At 38.3% G+C, this 20,945-nt stretch overlaps 1 protein-coding gene across 34 annotated transcripts in view; it reads left to right on the top strand.

The window, feature by feature from the left end:
* Window positions 1–20,945, top strand: part of Clasp2 (cytoplasmic linker associated protein 2) — a 206,896-nt gene that overhangs the window by 26,222 nt on the left and 159,729 nt on the right. For all 34 annotated transcript variants that reach the window (XM_090351849.1, XM_090351844.1, XM_090351847.1 and 31 more), the window contains exons 3-6: window positions 2,668–2,771; window positions 8,603–8,694; window positions 10,144–10,219; window positions 13,991–14,088. In XM_090351849.1, the coding sequence (XP_090207975.1) occupies window positions 2,668–2,771; window positions 8,603–8,694; window positions 10,144–10,219; window positions 13,991–14,088 (370 nt within the window). The remainder of the gene's footprint in view (window positions 1–2,667; window positions 2,772–8,602; window positions 8,695–10,143; window positions 10,220–13,990; window positions 14,089–20,945) is intronic.

The following is a 20,945-nucleotide window of genomic DNA, read 5'->3' as shown; positions in this document are numbered from 1 at the left end:
TCCTGTGTTTGTATCAGGTTGGCATAATTCTAATAAACACTATTTTATAAAGTGTTAAAAAAAAACCTCAGGCTTTCTTTTTGCATATTACTTAGGAGATGGTATCTTCAGGAGTTTTCTTTCTGGGCTGGCTTTGATCCTCTAGATCTAACCCTCCCTCCCCACCTCCCCCCAGTAGACAGGATTACAGGTTAAAGCCACTGATCCCTGGATTTGTTCTTGATTTGTGTTTTTTTGTGTTTTGTTTTTTTTTTTTTTTTTTTTTTTTTTTTTTTTTTTTTTTTTGCCAGTCCTGGGTCTTGAACTCAGGGCCTGACCACTGTCCTTGGGATTTCTCAAGGCTAGAACTCTAACACTTGAGCCACAGCACTGTTTCCGGCATTTTCTATGTATGTGGTACCAAGGAATCAAACCCGGGTCTTTGTGCTTGCTAGGCAAGCACTCTACCACTAGGCCAAACTCCTGGCCCAGATTTGTTTGTATTTTTATAAAATTACTGTGTGTATATGTGTAGTAGGGTTGAACTTAGGGTCTTATGCTTGCAAGGCAGGCTTTATCCCCTCTATGCTTATGATTTTGTTTGAGGCTTGTCTTAGACCCTAATTCTGCTGTCTATGACCTCCCACAAAGTTGGGATTATGAACCTGGGCACATAACATTACTCTTACTTTATTGATTGAGATTTGGCTTTGCTAATTTTTTTTCCCAGATTGACCTGAACTGTGTGATCTTCCCAATCTTCGCTTAAGTAGCTAGGTTTATATCTGTGAACGTGTATGCCTAGCTAAAATTACTTTATATTATTGAAATAAATTACCATTTGGGTCAACAATTTACATTTCTTTTTGGCAGTTAAAATTTTACATTGCCAAAACATTTCTCTTCTCTCCCCCCTCCTTACATTATACATTAATCTTACATAGGTTATCTAAATTTTGGTTTCACTACTTGTGACACAGACAATTCATTTAATTCTTCTGGACCTTCTCTGTTAAATGAGCCTACTCTATTCTATAGAATTGTTGTGGGGATTAAATGATGTAATTCAGTGATTATTATATAGTAGTATCCAGCGTTCAATGTTTACTATTGCTTTATGCCATACAGAAGAAACAAAGGGCCCAAAATAGCCAATCTTTAAAAAAAATTATTATTATTATTTTGCCAGTCCTGGGGCTTGAACTAAGGGCCTGAGCACTCCTTGAGCTTTCCAAGGCTTGGGCTTTACCCTTGAGCCACAGTACCACTTTTGGATTTTTCTGGGAATCGAACCCAGGGCTTTGTGCATGCTAAGCGAGCCCTCTACTCCTAGACCACTTTCCCAGTCTAAAAATTATTTTTATTAGTATAAAGGTAATATACAGAGGGGTTATTGTTTTATAAGTCAGATCAGCACAGTCAATTATATTGATATTAAATACTTATTCTGCTATTAACTATGTCCAGGCAGGATGGGAAAGATTCACATTGTTCTTTCTAAGCAATGCTTAGGGTGCTTTGTCTATAAACTCAGCTATATCCCCAAGCCTAACCAGTAGATACTTCTTTTGAATCTTGATTAGGCTTTTCAGCTCAAGGCTACTGCCCTACCCTTGAGCCAAGTCCCATTTCCTGTTTTCTAGAGGTTAATTGGAGATAGGAGTCTCAGGTCTTTTTGTGCCTGGGCTGGCTTGAACCTTGATTCTCAGATCTCAGACTCCTGAGTAGCTAGGATTACAGGTGTGAGCCACTGCGCCCAATTTAGGCTTATTTTATTTATTTATTTTTGCTTGAGCTCAGGGCCTGAATACTGCCCTTGGACTTTCTCAAGGATAGAGCTCTACCACTTGAGTCTCAGCACCACTTCCAGTTTTTTTCTGTGTAAATGGTACTGAGGAATCAAACCCAGGTCTTCGTGCATGTTAGGCAAGCAATCTACCACTAGGCCAAACTCCCGGCCCCAGGCTTGTGATTTTTATAGTGAGGACTGTGGCATGTTTGTTTGTGTTTGTTTGTTTTAGACAAGGACTTACCATACTGCCCAGGCTGGATCTGAACTTGTAATATTTTTGCCATGATCTGAGAGCTGAGCACTGGGACTACAGACATAAACTACTATGCAGCAGCTTGAGGCTTTTGTTTTCTTCCATCATTATTTCCTTAATTAAGCTGTCCATAAATAGATATCTGTTTCTTAGTTTTATTTCTTCAAACATTTCCTAAGCTTTTACTGCTTCGGAAAAGAATATAGATGTAATGCTAAGAGAAGCAGAAAATGTTTCCTGGCATGTGGACATGGAAGATGATAGGGATACTAGGTGATATATTGAGAGTGCTTACTCTGTGCCCTTTATTGCCTGAGTTATTTACATGTATTTTAAATTTCAATAATCCTTTATTGCTGTACGGATTTACAGGTGAGGAAATAGACAAAGTCATTAAATAATGTGCTTAGTATCACATGCCTAGTAAAATGACACCAAGGGTTAAAAATCACATAAGGAAACACAGAAAGATTTAAAGCTGCATCTCAGTTATCTCAGTTGGACTCATGAATAAGGAGTATAAAACAGTTCCTTTTCTCAACTTTTCACTTATGGAAGTAATACCTGTTTTTTTTTATGTGTGTGTGTGTTTTTGTTTGTATTTAAGTTGAATAATAAATGTTTCCTCTTTCCTCCTCGTTAGTTATTATAGCTTTAGTAGACAGAATGGGAGATGCCAAAGACAAAGTTCGAGATGAAGCTCAAACTCTGATATTGAAGTTAATGGATGAAGTAGCATCACCAATGGTAAGTATATATTTTAAAATTCTGATTCCTTGACATAATGTTTTATTTTATAAATTAATATGTTTCTATGACATACAAACCCTTAATTTGGATTAAGTTCTAAAAACTAAGTCCCAGTGATTGTATATAGAGATTCCCTTCTTGAACACTTGTTTGTTAAACTTGTCATTTGAAATATGATGTAAAAATCAATGTTAATAAATTCTTTAATAAAAAAAATGCAAAAAAATTCTGATTCCTCTAGGCAGCGATGAACTATCAGTAAAGATAAATGGTAATTAATTCAGTTTACTAAGGCTAATCGAGAAATACTTGTGAATTGTTGATGTTTTAAAGATGTTGGGATTTAAGCTACCATGTTGGTATTAGTTTTTGTTTTTGTTCCTTTTGTTTTATGCTCTTTATGCTTTAAAAACAATACTTTACTCATAGAGTTAAGTGATTTAACTATATACTGACCATGATTTTTTTTTTTTTTCCAATCATGGTGCTTGAACTCAGCCTAGGCACTGTCTTTGAGCTCTTCAGCTCAAGGTTATTGATCTACTACTTGAGCCACAGCACCACTTCCAAGTCATATATTTTTTACAGCAACCTGCTTCATAAGTGCAGTAAAATAACTTGCCTTATGAATGCCTTACTTCATTTTTTTGTTACTGTAATTCAATATCTGAGACTAGACATTAGCACAAAAAGAGATTTATTTAGCTCACAGTTTGGAAGCCAAAAGTCCAAATAGCAGACCACTATCTGGCATGGGTTTGCTTGATGCATCTCCCTATGGCAGAGGGCACCAGGAATCCCTGTATTTCTTTGTTGTTGTGTTTTTGTTTTTTTTTTTAAATCTACTAAGATGTAATGTTTAAATGTCCTTGCATCTCAATGACATTTTAACATCTGTAAACCCTTCGGGTTAAACCACAACATGGAGGAACTATTTTGGAAAGAGAATAAAAATAAGCTGGTGTATGTATGAAGAATAAGATAATAGTTCAGCCATGCCATGCATGGGTGGCTCACATATGTAATCCTAACTATTCAGGAGGCTGAGATCTGAGGATCCCTGTTTGAAGCCAGTCCCTGCAGCAAAGTCTGTGAGATTCTTATCTCCAATACAATAATCAGAAAAAGCCGGAAATGGCACTGTGGCCATTTTGGTGCCTTTAGCACCAAAGCTCAGAGACAGCACTGAGGATTTGAGTTCAAGCCCCAAAACTAGCAAACATACACACAACACACACACACACCAACCCCAAAATAAATAATTGAAATAGAAAATCAGAACATAGGATAAGAAATATTTAATAGTGATATCATATAATGTTTAAACTACAGCTTAAAATAATGTTAGATATATTCAGTGAAAAGAATCTAGAGAAAGCCAGGTGCTTGTGGCTCATGCCTGTAATGCTAGCTACTCAGGAGGCTGTGCGCGAGGATTATAGTTCAAAGCCAGTCAGGCTGAGCAGAAAAGTCTTTGTGACTCTTAACTCCAACTAACCACCAGAAAACCCAAAATGGGGTGCAAAACTAAGTGATAAGAGCACTAGCATTAAGCAAAAAGGCTCAGGGACATCTCCCAGGCCCCCGAGTTCAAGCTCCAAGACTAGCAACAACAAAGAACCCAGAGAATATAAAATTGTAAAAGTAAACTCCTTTCTGAGGTAGTCTATATGTTCAGAATAAAATCTTGTTAATAGTTTGGTGAATATTCTATGTTACACATTTTTCTTTTCTTTCTTTGGCTTTTTTTTTTTTTGGCTAATCATGGGGCTTGAACTCAGGGCCTGAACACTGTCCTTGGGCTTTCTCAAAGCTAGAACTCTACTATTTGAGCCACAGCATCACTTCTGGCTTTTTTTCTATGTATATGGTAACCAAGAAATCGAACCCCAGTCTTTGTGCATGCTAGGCAAGTACTCTACCACTAGGACAAACTCCCGGCCCATGTTACACATTTTAGATTGCGATTTTCTGTTATCATGTAAAGTGAAAATCTTTGTACATGTATTTTGGACATAAATATATGCCAGTGGCTGGAAACCACTAATCTAGAGGTATGGTAGAGAACTAGCCTTGAGCAAAAAGGTATCAGGGATAGAGCCCAGTCCCTGAGTTCAAGCCCCAAGACTGGCATGCCTAAATAAGTATTTATATCAAATGGAATTCCAAAGATTGTGTTGTTGAATCAGATTTTTTTAAAAAAGATACATGTTTTCCTTGCTAGGGTCAAGTGCTTTACCAACTTCAGCCACACGTCTAGCCCCCTTTTTTTTTAAGACTTTTTTTTTCCTTGGGTGTGGAACTTGAACTCTCGGCTCTTCAGCTCAAGCTAGCATTTTACCACTTGAGCTACAGTGCTACTTCCCCCTTTCCCTTTTTATTTATTCATGTTTGTCTATTGGCTTTTGTTGTATTCTGTTTTGAGTCTTACCTAATGTCTGCCTTAGATGGAGAATTTTATGTGTATGCTCCATGTAGCTAAGATGACAGGCATATGTACCACCATGACATACTTACTTATTGAGATGATATCTTACTAACATTTTTGCCTGAGCTGGCCTTGAACCACACCTCCAGAGTAGCTAGGAATACAGATGCACTGTTGTTTCTAGCCAAAAATTTTAGAATAGACATTTGAATAGCCTTCATGAAAATTTAGTAGGGAAGAGACATTTATGAGTGAAACTGAAAGAAAAATGAGTCTGGAAAGGGTATCAATGTATGTGAATTAATGCACCTTCTAGCTGGCAAATATTATGTAATCCTTCTATTAATTACAATTAAAATATATGAAGAAAAAAAGATATCATACTAATATGTAGTACCTATAAATGTCCTAAAACTATTACGTTGAAAATAAAATGTATACCAAACACAAAATAAAAGAAAAAAGAAAAAGAGTATTTGGTAAATGGCAAAGACAGTTTTCAAAATGTGGAGGCAAGGTTGATAGGGACAGTTTTCTGTATGTTTGGAATTTTAAGATTGAATTCCTAATTTCACCAAACTCAAGCAACTAATTTGTGTTTTTTTTAAGTTTCTCTTTACAAATTAAGTAGTTATAAAGGACTTGTCCCAAATGTTTCTGTATTTGGATTCAATATTAAAAGAATTTAAAAAGCCTGTGGGGTTGGGGATTTAGTTCAGTGGAAGAGCTCTTGCCTGGCAAGTGCAAGGCCCTGAGTTCAGTCCCCGGCTCTGGGGGTGGGGGGGGGAAGCCTAGTTATAAAATGAAAAGCCTGTTCCATGTGACAGTCTATGGTAGTTGCTAGGCAAGTTTGGACTCTTAAATGCCTACTGGACTATTTGGGCTCATAATGGCAGCATTGTTTTCGAAGGCTTCTAAAGCAGAAAAGAAATCCTGTGTTCTTGGGAATACAAAGATTCTTAGGTGTTAGATATGGCTTTACTGACTGAAATCTAAAATGAAAAATATGTGAATAGAATGTAAATATGAGATTTAGATATTAAATGTATGGAAGCATCTATAATGTAAATTGGGGCTAGAAAACTTTATAAATAAGGTTGAACATTGTGAGCTAAAATATCCAAAATAATTCAAAAGTCTTTCTGATTTCTTTTCTTTTCTTTTGTTCTCTCCCTCCCTCCCCCATTCCTGTTTCTTCCCCTGTCCCTTCCTCCTTTTCAACACTGGGGATTGAATTCAGGGTCCCATGCTTACAATTCCAGTATTTTGCTTTTAGTTTGTTTTTAATATAAGGGCTTGCATTTCCCCATTTTCTGTATAGGAGCAGGAAACATTACTCTTTTTGTATTTCACTCTATGTTAACCTAGCTATAATAAAATAAATCCTTGGTTAAAAGTTAAAAAAGAAAAATAGGGCCTTGTACACTGACTTTTCCTGGGCTAGTCTGGAACTACAGTTCTGTGTAGCTGTAGCTAGGATTACCAGTACCACCAAGTCAGTCTCTCTCTCTCTTTCCCTCCCCCCCTTCCTCCCTCCCCCCTCTCTCCCCCCCTTTCCCTCTCTCTCTTCCCCTTTCCCTCTCTCTCTCCCCCTTTCTCTCTCCCTCTTTATCTCCTCCTCCCTTCCCCCTCCCCCCATCTTTCTTTTTCTGTCTGGGTTGAACTCAGGGCCTGAGCACTGTCCTTGAGCTTTCTCAAGGCTAGCTTTTTCTTTTTTTTTTTTTTTTTTTTTTGCCAGTCCTGGGCTTGACCTCAGGGCCTGAGCACTGTCCTTGGACTTTCTCAAGGCTAGAGCTCTACCACTTGAGCCCCAGCACCACTTCCGGCTTTTTTCTATGTATGTGGTACCGAGGAATTGAACCCGGGTCTTCATGCATGCTAGGCAAGCACTTTAACCACTAGGCCAAACTCCCGGCCCTAGGGCTAGCTTTTTCTGTGTACGTGGTAAGGAGGAATTGAACCCAGGCTTTGTGCATACTAGGTAAGCACTTTTACCACTAGGCCATGCTCCCTTTTTTGTTTTTAAGACAAGACCTCTATGTAATTGAAGCTAGCTTTTTGGAATTCTTGATCCTCCTTCCTCAGTTTGCCCTGGATTACAGGCATATATCAGCAAACCTGAGTGGTAATATGACAGCACAAATGAAAATTTCCACATCTGACCTTGTGTGACAAATCACAGTCAAAATTCAGGTGGAATAAAAATATTGTATAAAATTGGGGCCGGGAGTTTGGCCTAATGGTAGAGTGCTTGCCTAGTATGCACAAAGACCTGGGTTCAATTCCTCAGTACCACATACATAGAAAAAAGCCAGAAATGGTGCTGAGACTCAAGTGGTAGAGCTCTAGCCTTGAGAAAGTCCAAGGACAGTGCTCAGGCTTTGAGCTCAAAGCCCAGGTCTGGGGGGAAAAAAATTATAAAATATCCCAACTCTAATGGTCATGCCTTTACTCAGGAATCTTACCCAAGAGGCTGAAATCTGATGATCAAGATTCAAAGCCAGCTGCAGCAGAAAAGTTCATGAAACTCTTATCTACAGTTAACCATTAAAAAAAAAAAAAGCAGGAAATGGAGGCTCAAGTGGTAGAGAGTTAGCCTGGAGCAAAAAAGTTCAAGACTCTGAGTTTAAGCCCTACTACCAGCACCACAAAATATATATATATATATGGTAGAGGGCTTGCCTAGCATTCATGGAGCTCTAGGTTCAATTTCTTGGTACTATATATGCAGAAAAAGCCAGAAGTGATGCTATGGCTCAAGTGGTAACTTGCTAGCCTTGAGAAAGTTCAAGGGTAGTGCCCAAGCCCTGAGCTCAAGCCCCACGACTGGCAAAAAAAAAAATAAGCAAAAGCAGAGATTATGCCAGCCCAGGCATAAACTTAGCAAAACCCCATTGCAACCATCTCAGCAAGTAAGTGGACATGTTTCTTTTAAATGCCTGTAACCCCAGTTACATGAGAAATTTAGGAAGGACGCCATTTGGCCCAAGCAAGGAAAGCTGTGGAACCCTCTCTAACAAACTTAAAGTTAAAAGGCTATGGATGTGGCTCTAGTGGTGAAATAAAGCTCTGAATTCAAAACCAGTACTACCAAAGAAACAACAGAATAACCTTCAGGGTATATATCTGTGAAATGTAAATGAATTTTGTGTTTAGGTGTGGGCCTCATCCTTAAAATATCACACTGTTTATATGTAAATGTTCCAAAACCTGAAAATGAAAAATTTGAAACACTGTTGTTTCCAGGCCATTTAGGTAAGGAATACTGGCTGTTGTAGAGAAATTAACAGTCTGAAGAAAACATTTACTTAACAGTGAAGTTGGTTGCAAGGTTAGGAAGATCTATAGTATTACATACATAATTTAATCTCTTACATATGTTTACTTTTCTTTCAAATAGTACATTTGGGAACAGTTGGCTTCTGGTTTTAAACACAAGAATTTTCGATCTCGAGAAGGCGTGTGTCTGTGTCTTATTGAAACTTTAAACAAGTAAGTCTCATGGTAATCAAAAACATCCTTATGTCTTTTATTTCTTAAAAAAATTACCATTTCATAAAGCCATGGAACTAAATTTTACATCGTTACCACTTGCTTGCTAGCACAAAAACAAAAAGTATTTGTACTCTTTCAGTTTTTTGGTTGTGTTATGTTTCATATTATTAGTTTTTAAATTGTCAGTTAATAATAATAAGTGTTTTCTTAGTATGACACAGTGGCTCAAGTGGCTCTTTGAGAGGTAGAGATTGAAGGATCATTGTTTGAGGCCAGCCTGGATTTAAAGATTTGAGAGACTCCATCTCAATCCATGGTTGGTCACCTGATATCCCAGCCTCAGGGCAAGTACAATGGCTGGATTCATTTGTGCATGCCTGCCCCCAGCTACTAGGAAAGTATAAGTTGAAGGATCACAACTGGTCCAGGCATAAAGCCAGATGCTGCCTAGAGAAAGCCACAGTAAAAGTAGTAGAAGCATAGCTCAAGTAGTAGAGTACTGTGCAGGCCCAGCAAGTACACCACCTACCCCCTATTTACATTCCACTCCCGACCCCTCTGCAAAAATATTTTCTTTAGTATGTTAATAATTGCCACTCAAAACTAATGACAGTAGAAGTGATATGTTGAGAACTTAGGATTTATTTCTATTCTGGATCCAGTTTGGAATTGTTTTTAACCTACTGATATCCCACATTGTGGCCCTCTTCTCCTAACTCCCTGTTGTCAGTTGGTTCTCATCTTCCTGGAGCACTGGGTGGCTACCAAGCTCATACACCAAACAAGACTTACCTAATGACACGGGGCTATGACTCTGGGCTGAAGATATGCAAATTGGGTTTTTATTCTTGTTATGGAGTATTTTTTCAAGCTAGGTAAAGTATGGTCAGTAATATGTAGTTGCTTTTCCTGTGGCATTATTTACTCTTAACTATACTTTCGTTTGTTTTCTTTTACTGCTATGTGGTCCTTTCTGCCCTCCAGAGCTTGTAAGTGCATTCAGTCTGCACAATTTTTATAAGCATTGGCTTTTCTTTCATTTGCTTTCAACCTGTGACCACATCAAAATATTAATAAACAAAAATATTTTATTTCATTGGATAACATTATTATTTGAGACCAAGTCTTACAAAAAAAAGTATTTTAAAAATAAATGCCTTGATTTCCTTAAGTAATTGATTTGTTACTAAGTTTGATAGTGCCATTGGTTGAGCATTTTGCTCTGTTGGGTCATGTGTTGACAGTTTTCAGTGTCAATTATAATTAGTCAGGTCTGCATATTTCACGTTATTTGGAATTATTTTGTTTCTCATATCCTTCCAGTTTTAATGATGTATGCCCATCTTCTATACCATATTGTCATAAGTGATATGTCATAAGAATATTTGATTTGCTACTAAATAAAAGCTAAATTCTGTTTGTTTTTCCTTCACAAATCATATTTAGTTTTGGAGCTCAATCTCTATTCGTCAGCAAGCTGGTACCGCATTTGTGTGTCTTATTTGGAGATTGCAACAGTCAGGTAAAACTTTATTTTCAAGCACAGATTTTTTTTTTTCACTGTTCATTTTTATGCTCTTATCTATGTATTCATTTTAAAGAAAGAGGGGAGGGTGTGAAATTTTGTGCTCTTATCCATTTATTTCTTTCAAAAAAGAGACAGTGAAGTGGAAATAAAGTCAACATTTTATTTCTTTTTTGATGAGCCTGTGGCTCATGCTGGCCTGCTACTGCCACATCTTCTGACTACATGCATATGTACCATGCCTGGCTTAGTTTTATTTATTTATTTTTAATATGCACACCATAGTTAGCTTCTAAAAACACATGTTCATATAAGATGCTAAGTTGGACAGTTTGGCTAGTTTTAAGGATAGATGATATTGAATGCCTTGGTGTTGAATTTAATAGCTTGGGAAACAAAGACCCTGGGTTCCTTTCTGTAGTTAATCTTTCATGAATGTTTATAATTGAATAAAACTTTTTCAGTAGTTATAACCCTGCTTACTAGGAACAATTGGGTCTACAATATATCACTTGTTAGAAACATCCTTACCTGAGAAGTCTGTACTGCAGGCATGATACAAGAACATGTTCTGGGGGCCAACAGTTTGGCTTAGTGGTAAGAGTGCTTGCCTAGCATGCATGAAGACCTGGATTCAATTCCCTGATACCACATACATGGGGGGGGGGGGCGGGGGGAGAAAAAGCTGGAAGTAATGCTGTGGCTCAAGCTGGAAATAATGCTGTGGCCTGAAACTGGTCCAAAAACCAAAAACATGTTCTGAATCTTGTCCCTTCTGGTGAAGTTGAATCTTGTATTTTTGGTATATCTGGGGCATTTGGAATGACACTTTTAATATTTTTTTTCCCCTTATCTTAGTTTATAGCTGGACCTCAGAAGGTTTGTAGAGTTTCATTGTCCATTCATTTTTTTTTTTTTTCTTTTGCCAGTCCCGGGGCTTGAACTCAGGGCCTGAGCACTGTCCTTAGGCTATTTCCTTGAGGCTTGCCACTTGAGCTACAGCACCACTTTCAGCTTTTCTATGTATGTGGTACCAAGTAATTGAACCTGGGTCTTTGTGTATGTTAGGCGAGTACTCTGCCACTAGGCCAAACTCCCAGCCCTATTTGTTTGTTTGTTTTTAGGGGGAAAAGGGGGAGGCATAGCAACAGAAGGTGTCTCTCTCTCTCTCTCTCTCTCTCTCTCTCTCTCTCTCTCTCTCTCTCTCACACACACACACACACACACACATACAATATTTTAATATAAATGGCTAAAATACAATCTCAAAATAGTCATTTATCTCAAACAAACTTCCCAGAGCAACACAGGTTCTCTTATGTTACCCAGGCTGTCTTTATACTCTTTAGATCAAGTGAACCTGACTTCTTAGCGTATTTATTTGTTTGTTTGTTTTGCCAGTCCTGGGGCTTGAACTCGGGGCCTAGGCACTGTCTTTGGGCTTTCTCAAGGCTAGCACTCTACCACTTGATCCACAGCACCACTTCTGGGTTTTTTTGTGTGTGTGTGATACCAAGGAATTAAACCCAGGGCTTCATGTATACTAGGTGAGCACTCTGCCACAAGGCTACACTTCTGGCCAAACAATTTTCTTTTTTTGGTCAGTTGTGGGGATTGAACTCTGGATCTGGTCATTGTCCCTGGGCTCTTAAGCTCAAGGCTAGCCCTCTACCACTTAAGCCACAGCACCACTTCCTACTTATTTATTTATTTATTTATTTATTTTTCTTTTTGTCAGTCCCGGGGCTTGAACTCGGGGCCTGGGCACTGTCCTTGACCTTTCTCAAGATTAGAGCTCTGCTCCTTCAGCCACAGCACTACTTCCAGCTTTTTCTGTGTATGTGATACCAAGGAGTTGAACCCAAGGTTTCGTGTATGCTAGATGACCAGTTTACCACTAGGCCGTGCTCCTGGCTCCTTAGTTATTTGACAGTGCACTAAACCAAGGAGCTAAAACTAACTTTCAAATTCTCATTTTTAGTTCATTCTCTTTTATCCTTCCTTTAATTGTGATAAAATATATACAACATAAAATTTACCATTGCAGTGTTTTTTTCTTTTCTTTTCTTTTTTTTTTTGCCAGTCCTGGGCTTTGAACTCAGGGCCTGGGTACTGTTGTTAGGGTTGCTCAAGGTTAGAGCTCTACCACTTGAGTCATAGCACCATTTCTGGCTTTTTTCTATGTAGGTAGTGCTGAGGAATTGAATCTGGGTCTTCGAGCATGCTAGGCAGCGCTCTACCACTAGGCCAAACTCCCAGCCCCTGCATTTGATTTTAAATGTATAAATCATTGTTCAAGTTCATTCACATTGTTTTACAACCATTGCCACCATCCTTGCCCAGAATTTTTTCATCTTTCCAGACTATTCTTCTCTCTCCCTGCTAGCAGGCACCATTTCACTTTATGTTTTTGGCTAATCTGGGTACTTTATGGAAGTCATACTATACAATATCTATCCTTTCGTATCTGATTTATTTCCCTTAATATTCACAAGGCCTGAGCCTGTAACCTTTCTTCCTTTCTTTTAAGGCTGAATAATATTCCAGTAACCCACATATGTGCACACACACAGCCATTTTGATTATCTATAGAAGAGCATTTGGGTTTCGTTTGTTTTTGTCAGTCATGGGGCTTGAACTCTGGGCCTGGGCACTGTCCCTGAGCCCTTCAGCTCAAGGTTACTCTCTGCCCCTGGGCCTGGGCATTGTCCCTGAGCTCTTCAGCTCAAGGCTTCCACCCTAGCCCCACTTCCAGTTTTCTGGTGGTTAATTGGAGATGAGAGTCTCATATTCTTTTGTGCCAGGGCTGGCTTTGAACCTCTGTCTTCAGATCTCAGCCTCCTGAGTAGCTAGGATTGCAGGTGTGAGCCACCATGCCTGGCGCATTTGAGTTTTTAAAAAAATACCTTTTAGCTATTAAAAATAGTACTTCCATGTTATTAGGTATAAAAATGTTCAACTTTAGACCACATTACTGAAATGAAGTTTTACTCAAGGAAAATTAACACTAAAAATATGATATTGGTAGTTGTTAACATAATTTTATTATACATATATTTAAAAATGATTTTTATTAATATTAATTTTTGATAGCCCATTTCTCAACCCCTCCCACCCCACAGGCTGGGGTTTGATCTCAGAGCCGCTTTGTACTCAACCACTTTACCACATCAGTCACAGCTCTACTTCTGGCTTTTTCTGAATATTGGAGCTAAAAGGCTCATTGACTTGCCTGTCTAGGCTTGCTTCGAACTGTGATCCTCAGATCTCAGCCTCCTGAGTAACTAGGATTACAGATGTGAGCCACTGGTATTCAGCTAATTTATAAATTTTATTTACAAGTTTCTTAGATTTCTTTAAAAAAAATTTTTTTTCCCCCATTTCTGGGCCTTGTACTCAGGGCCTGAGCACTGTCCTTGGAATTTCTCAAGGCTAGAGCTCTATCACTTGAGCCACAGCACCACTTCCAGCTTTTTTCTATATATGTGGTACTGAGGTATCAAACCCGGGACTTCATGAATGGCAAGCACTCTACCACTGGGCCAAATTCCCAGTCCCTAAAATGTTTTTTCTTCTTTAAACTAAGATAATTCAGAGTTTTCTTAGCAGATTCTTGAAGTTTTCTTTTAATGAATGACATGCCATAATTTCCCTATGGTTTTACAGCCATTTAAACCAACTTGTTGCTTCATATTTATCTGCTAATGTTACCTTGAAGTGAAGAATTTTTGTCATATGTTTCTTTAAAAATTCTGAATTCTTCGACAGGTGAGAAGTGCTGCCCTCTCAGCTATAGTGGAGATTTACAGACATGTAGGCGAGAAATTGAGGATTGACCTTCATAAGAGGGGAATTCCCCCTGCCAGGTAAGTCTTGCTAGATTTATTTTTTGACTCTTAAAAGTCTTCATTTTAAAGGAGTAAAACATTGTAACAAAATTCAAAAGGCTCAAAAAGGGATTGGGAGCATGGTGTAGGGTGCCTGTTTGGCAAGCTCAAGGCCCCAGTACCATCTGAAGAAAAAAAGGATAGTTTCTACCTTACCTTCACTTACTACTTCTCTGGTGCTCAATTTCTTTATGTGGATCTGAGTTTCTGTTCTCTCTCTATTTTTCCTTCTCTTGAAAGACATTCATTTTGTTTTTCTTTTTTTCTCTGTTGTGGGATTGACTCTAGGCTTGGGTATCGTCTCTGAGCTCTTCAGCTCAAGGCTACTGCCCTACCCCTTGTGCCACAGCACCATTTCTAGTTTTCTGGTGGTTAATTGGACCTTAGTGCCTGGCTGCCTTTGAATCGTGATCCTCAGATCTGATTTCCTTAATGTTCAAAAAAACTTCACTTTTGAGGCATAATTTGTTTTTGTTTTTACTTAACAATTTGTTTTTATTCCATTTTTTAAAATTTATTTAACATATATATATATATAGTGTGTGTGTGTGCGTGTGTGTGTGTGTCTGTCTGTCTGAGAGAGAGAGAGAGAGAGAGAGAGAGAGAGAGAGAGAGAGAGAGAGAGAGAGAGAGAGAGAGAGACAGAGAGAGAAACGTGCCTGCACACACACTGGAGATAGAATCTAGGACTTTACAATGTGCTGGGTGACCACTCTGTCACTGCCATACTCTATCCCCACTTCACAATTTTTTATGTGATTTGGATGTGATTCTTAGTTTTGCTTATATAGGTAAAATGGGAATTTTCCCTTTGGCTTTTATCAGGGTGCTTTACATTTTTTTCTATTTATGATATGTTTATGATATGATTATGGCATTTATTTTGTTGATGTTTTCTGAGCTTCGTGGTTGTATTTTATATTAATTTTGGGTGAATTCTCAGTGGTGATTATTAATTGTTTTGTTTTGTTTTTTGTTGGTGGTGGGACTTGAACTCTGGGCCTGGGCATTGTCCCTGAGCTCTTCAGCTCAAGGCTATTGCCCTTCTCCTTGAGCTACAGTGCCACATCTGGTTTTCTGGTGATTAATTGGGGATTAAAGTATCACCAACTTTACTGTCCTGGCTGGCTTTGAACTGTGAGCCTCAGATCTCAACCTCCTGAGTAGCTAGGATTACAGGCGAGAGCCACTGCATCAGGCTAGTGATTATTGTTTTAAATATTTGTTCTATTCTTTTGTTTTAGTATTCCCATTACATGTATATTACATCTTTTTTTTTCTTTAAATCTGGCTGCCTACACCTCTTGAATGTTCTGTCTCCCTTCCCTTCCCCTTCTCCTTTCCCCTCCTCTTCCCCCTCCCCCCTCTCCATCTCCCTTCTCCTCTCCCTCCCCTCCCCCTCCCTCCCCTCCTTTCTTCTAAAGTCTCTTTTTGTTTTCTGTGTTGAAGAATTTTTGTGATAAACTCAAGCTCAGTCTCCAGTTTTTTGCTGGTTAATTAGAGATAAGAGTCTTGCAGACATCTCAAAATTTTTAAATTCCCATATGCACATGCAAGGATGGGCTTTAGAGACAGTATTTAGCAAATGTTAGTTTTAAAGCTCTTTCTTTTGTTGTTATTGGTTGTGGGGCTTGAAATCTGAGCCTGGCCTCTGTCTCTGAGCTTTTTCACTCAAAGCTGGCTCTCTGCCACTTTGTGCCACAGCATCACTTTTGGGTTGTTAGTTGGAAATAAGAATCTGACTGACTTTCCAGTCTGGGCTGGCTTTTGAACTGAGGTCCTCAGATCTCAGCCTCCTGCTAGAATTACAAGAATGAATCACCAGGGCTCAGCCAAGCATTAAAGCTTTATTGCTGCCCTAGCCAAAAGTTATAATTCACTCTTGGTTAAGAAGAGTATAACTCAGACAGCTGCCACGGTCAGTTTTGCTGATGCAGAGAAACAGTCTTCCTGTAGTCAATTCTGTTTATTTCATTTAGCTGATTGAAGTAAAAAAAAAAAAAAAAAAAAAGAAATTCTGTTGTTTGTATCCTCAGAGCTCATTCAGCCACTTAGACATCTCTATAATTTATTGTTACATGAGTGTGTGTGTGTGTGTGTGTGTGTGTATATTTAATTCGAAATTTCTTCCTCTTTGCTGCCATATATGTCCTTTCTTATAAAGTTGTTGACTTTTGAGGGTGACAGGGACTGCCTCTATTGATTATTTAAACTGAGATTTACAGATCTGGAACCTAGCTTTGTGTATGTGTCCATCCTTGTGTGTCCTCATGTTTTGCTAGTCCTGAACAGAGTCTGGGCACTGTCCCTGTGCCTCTTCATGCTCAAGGCTAGTAATCTAGCATGTGAGCCACATGGCTTTTCTGAGTATTTTATTGGAGATAAATATCTCATTACTTTTTCCGACCAGGCTGGCTTTGAACTGCAATCCTCAGATCTCAGCCTCCTGAATAGCTAAGATTACAGACAAGAGCCAGGGTGGAACCTAATTTTTAGGTGGACTTTTTCCCCTTTTTGGTGATTTCACAGAGATTACTTAATAGTAATTAGTGGCTGTGTTGAGATATATTTTCTTGCTGTTAGATTGTAAGGATATGGGTCAGTTGTCAATATTCAATTTTAACGCTCAAGATACTATGTATAGACCTCTTTTCCACTCATGGTGACAGGAAGCTTAGCTGCAAAAGGTGTTGCAATTAATAAGACCACAACCTTGTGTTTGGAGCAGTCTCCAGTAAAGACCAGTCACTACTGGTAGTCCAGTTATCTTTAGATGAATATAGAAGTAAAGATGTATTTTTGTGATCAAGGAAGACTTTAGTTAACCAGGGTGGTAATGAAAAACAGGTAGGAAGATAACACTACCAAAGTGATGATGACACAGGGAAGGAAAGAGTGACACCAGAGCTTAATAGAAGAGGTTAAAAAAATAGAGATAAGTAGAAAAGAGATGGTTAATTTTGCAGTCTAGTTGCCAGCTAAGAAGATAGGTAATGAGAAGGCATTAGGAATGAGAAGATAAGAGACAGAAGAAAATATAAGTGAAAGCAGTTCTTAATGTGGATAGAAGGGAAGCGTAAGTGTAAGGGAGTAAGAAAGGGAAGAAAATACAATTTAAGATCGAGTACTGAAAAGCAGATGTTACAGCTGCATGTAATGACTGCAGAGAAAAGGAAGGGAGGTAAAAGTGGAGCTGGGAAATAGATGTAGGTATACAAAATTGCTTATATCTGATATACAAAAAGATTGGTACAATTGAATAAAAAACCAAGATAACTTAGTCTGCAACTTTTTTATTAAAGAATTTATTAACATTGATTTTTACATCATATTTCAAATGACATATTTAACAAACAAGTATTCAAAAAGGGAATCTCTAGATATATTCACTGACACTTAGATTTTAGAACATAATTAAAATTAGGCTGAGGGTTTGTATGTCATAGATACATATTAATCTATATAATAAAACATTATGTCTATACAGTCATAGATCTTTATATCTATGTAGGTTATTGTATTGGTGTAGCCACATGCAGAAAACTAAAAATTGACCCTAGTCTTTTGCCAAGCACAGCATTAACTCAAAATGGATCAAAGACCTCAATGTCAGACCGGAACACAATAGAGAGATATTTATATTTCCAATACCATGTCCATAGCATTGGGCACACAAATATTGAGTCCTCACTCTTGTACTGTTTGGATCTAATAGCCACATATTGAGGACATCATGCGCCTTTTGTTCCTTTGGTCTTGACTTGTCTCACTCAACATGATTCGCTCTAGTTTCATCCACTCCCCTGCGAATGCCATTATTTTATCTTGTCTGTTGGCTATATAGAATTCCATTGCATATATATATACCACATTTTTTTTTTTGTATCCATTCATCTGCAGTAGGGCATCAGGATTGTTTCCATTGCCTAGCTATTGTGAATAGTGCAGAGATGAACATAGCTGAGAAGGTGGCCTTGGATTATGATGTTCAGGATAGATGCCCAGGAGTGGTATGGAGAGATCATAGGGAAGGTCTATTTTCACTTCTTTAAGAAACCTCCACACTGCTTTCCACAGTGGCTGAACTTGCTTACAATCCCACCAGCAGTACAGTAGAGTTTCTTTTTCTCCACAACCCCGCCAGCATCTGTCATTGTCTGAATTCAAACTCTTGGCCATTCTTATGAGGGTCAGGTGGTATCTTAGGGTTGTTTTTATTTGCATTTCCATTATGACCATGGATGATGAGCATTTTCTCATATGCTTTTCTGCCATTTTAACCTCTTCTTTTGATAAGTCTGTCTTTAGTTTCCTTACCCATTTAGTGATTGGTTTATTGGGTTTGGGGCGGGGGGATTAGTTTCTTGAGTTCCCTGTAGATACTGGATATTAAGCATTTGTCTGATGTATTATTGGTAAATACCTTTTCCCATTTGGTTGACTGTCTTTCTACTTTGGTGGCTATGCTTTTATCTGTGCAGAAATTTTTTATTTTTTGGTAGTCCTATTATTGAGTCTCTCTCCAATCTGTTGTGACCCTGGGATTCTGTTCAGGAATCTTTGGCCTGTGCCTATGAGTTCCAGTGTCTCTTACCGTGTTCCGGTCTGACATTGAGGTCTTTGATCCATTTTGAGTTAATGCTTGTGCATGGTAAAAGGCTAGGGTCAATTTTTAGTTTTCTGCATGTGGTTGCTCAGATTTGCCACCACCAATAATTGAATAGACTGTGTTTGCTCCACTGTATATCTTTGGCTCCTTTGTCAAATGTAAGTTGACTATTGGCATGTGGTTCTATTTCTGGATTTTCTGTTCCATTGATCTTCTGGTCTATTTTGCCAATACCATGCTGTTTTTGTTATTATGGCTCTGTGGTAGAGTTTGAAATCTGGTATTGTAATACCACCTGCATTGCTCTTTTTGCCTAGAATTGTTTTGGCTATTCTAGGTCTTTTCTTGTTCCATATGAGCCTTTGGATTATATCTTCTATTTCAGTAAAGAATGTCTTTGGGATTTTGATGGGGATTGCATTCAATTTTGGCAGTATGGCCATTTTCACTATGTTGATTCTCCCTAGCCATGAGCATGGGATGTCTTTCCATTTCTTGGTGTCCTCTTTAATTTCTTTCATTAGGCTTTTATGATTTTCATTAAATAATTCCTTTACATCTTTGGTTAAGTTAATTCCTAAGTATTTTATTCTTTGGGGGAGCTATTGCAAATGGGATCATTTTCTTGATTTGGCCTTCTGTTTGTGTATTGTTGGCATACAAGAAGGCTACTGGCGTTTGCAGGTTAATTTTATATCCTGCCACTTTGCTAAAGTGGTTTATTAATTCTAGGAGTTTGGGAGTGGAGCTTATTGGGTCACTCAGGTAGAGGATCATGTCATCTGCGAATAGGGATAGTTTAATTTCTTCTTTCCTTATATGGCTCCTTTTGATGTCCTTCTCTTGCCTTATTGCTCTGGCTAAGGGTTCCAGCACTATATTGAAGAGAAGTGGAGAGAGTGGGCATTCCTGTGTAGTTCCTGATTTTAAGGTAAATGGTTCCAGTCTTTCTCATTTAGTATAATACTGGTTGTAGGTTTGTCATATATGGCTTTAATTATTTTAAGGAATGTACCTCTTATTCCAATATTTGTAGTGTTTTCAACATGAATGGATGTTGTATTTTGTCACATGCCTTCTCCACGTCCAGAGATACTATGTGATTCTTATCCTTAGCTCTATTACGCTGATTGATTTGTGAATGTTAAACCAGCCTTGCATCTATGGGATGAAGCCTACTTGATCGTAGTATATAATTTTTAAAATTTGTTTCTGGATTCTGTTGGCTAGTATTTTATTGAGGAGTTTTGCATCTGTGTTCATTAGAAAGATAGGTCTGTAGTTCTCTTTTTTTGGTGGGTCTTTCCCTGGTTTGGGATGAGTGTAATATTAGCTTCATAAAATGAGTTTGGTATTGCTCCTTCTGCTTCTATTTCGGATTCTTTGAGAGTGCTTCTTTTTTTTTAAATAATATTTTTATTGTGATTAATAGAAGGATTTTATTATATTCACCAGATAGAAGGTGCATAACTTCACAAACATGATACCCTTTCTCATGGCATGGTCCCCATTTCCCTCCCACCCTCCCCCTGCGTATCTTAATTTCCCCCCTTCCCTAGAAACAAGGGCATTCTAAATCCACTAGCACAATGATGTTCATTGCAGCACTATTACCATAGCAAAAATATGGAACCAACCCAGATGTCCCTCAGTTGATGAATGGATCAACAAGATGTGGTATTTATACACAATGGAATTCTATGCTGCTGTCAGAAAGAACGACATCGCCCCATTTGTAAGGAAATGGAAAGACTTAGAAAAAAATCATATTAAGTAAGCCAGACTCAAAGGAACATAGGCCCAATAGTCTCCCTCATTTGTCATAATCAGTAGAAACCTTGGGCTCTCCTAGCAGAGATTTACAATAGAACAAAATCTAGAGACATTAGGCCAAATAGTGCGACACTAAATGTAAGGACCTCTAGGATAAGGAAACAAAAGCCATATAATGAGTGACTGTTGTCCTTAATATACTATGTTATCGCTCATTTCTTTTGCCATCCCTTGGTTATCTCATATTGTTACAGTTTTTCACTTTGTTATCTGATACATTTTATATGTGCTTAATTGGTTATCTCCCTTGCTTCTTGAATTTGTAGTTGTGGATTTCTTAAGAGAGTTGGCCCGTGGGATTCCCTGATTCTCTCTTTTTGTGGGAGAGAGCTAGGCTGGGTCCCTATTGTTTTGGTGCCATCTTGCTTCTCTCTCACTCGAGTGACTCGAGAGT

The sequence above is a fragment of the Megascapheus bottae genome, chromosome 18 (genome assembly GCF_031878675.1).
Source record: "Megascapheus bottae isolate mThoBot1 chromosome 18, mThoBot2.hap1, whole genome shotgun sequence".
In the NCBI taxonomy this organism is placed as follows: Eukaryota; Metazoa; Chordata; class Mammalia; order Rodentia; family Geomyidae; genus Megascapheus; species Megascapheus bottae.
Note: the sequence above shows the minus strand (reverse complement) of the source record. Positions and strands in the feature narration are given on the sequence as shown.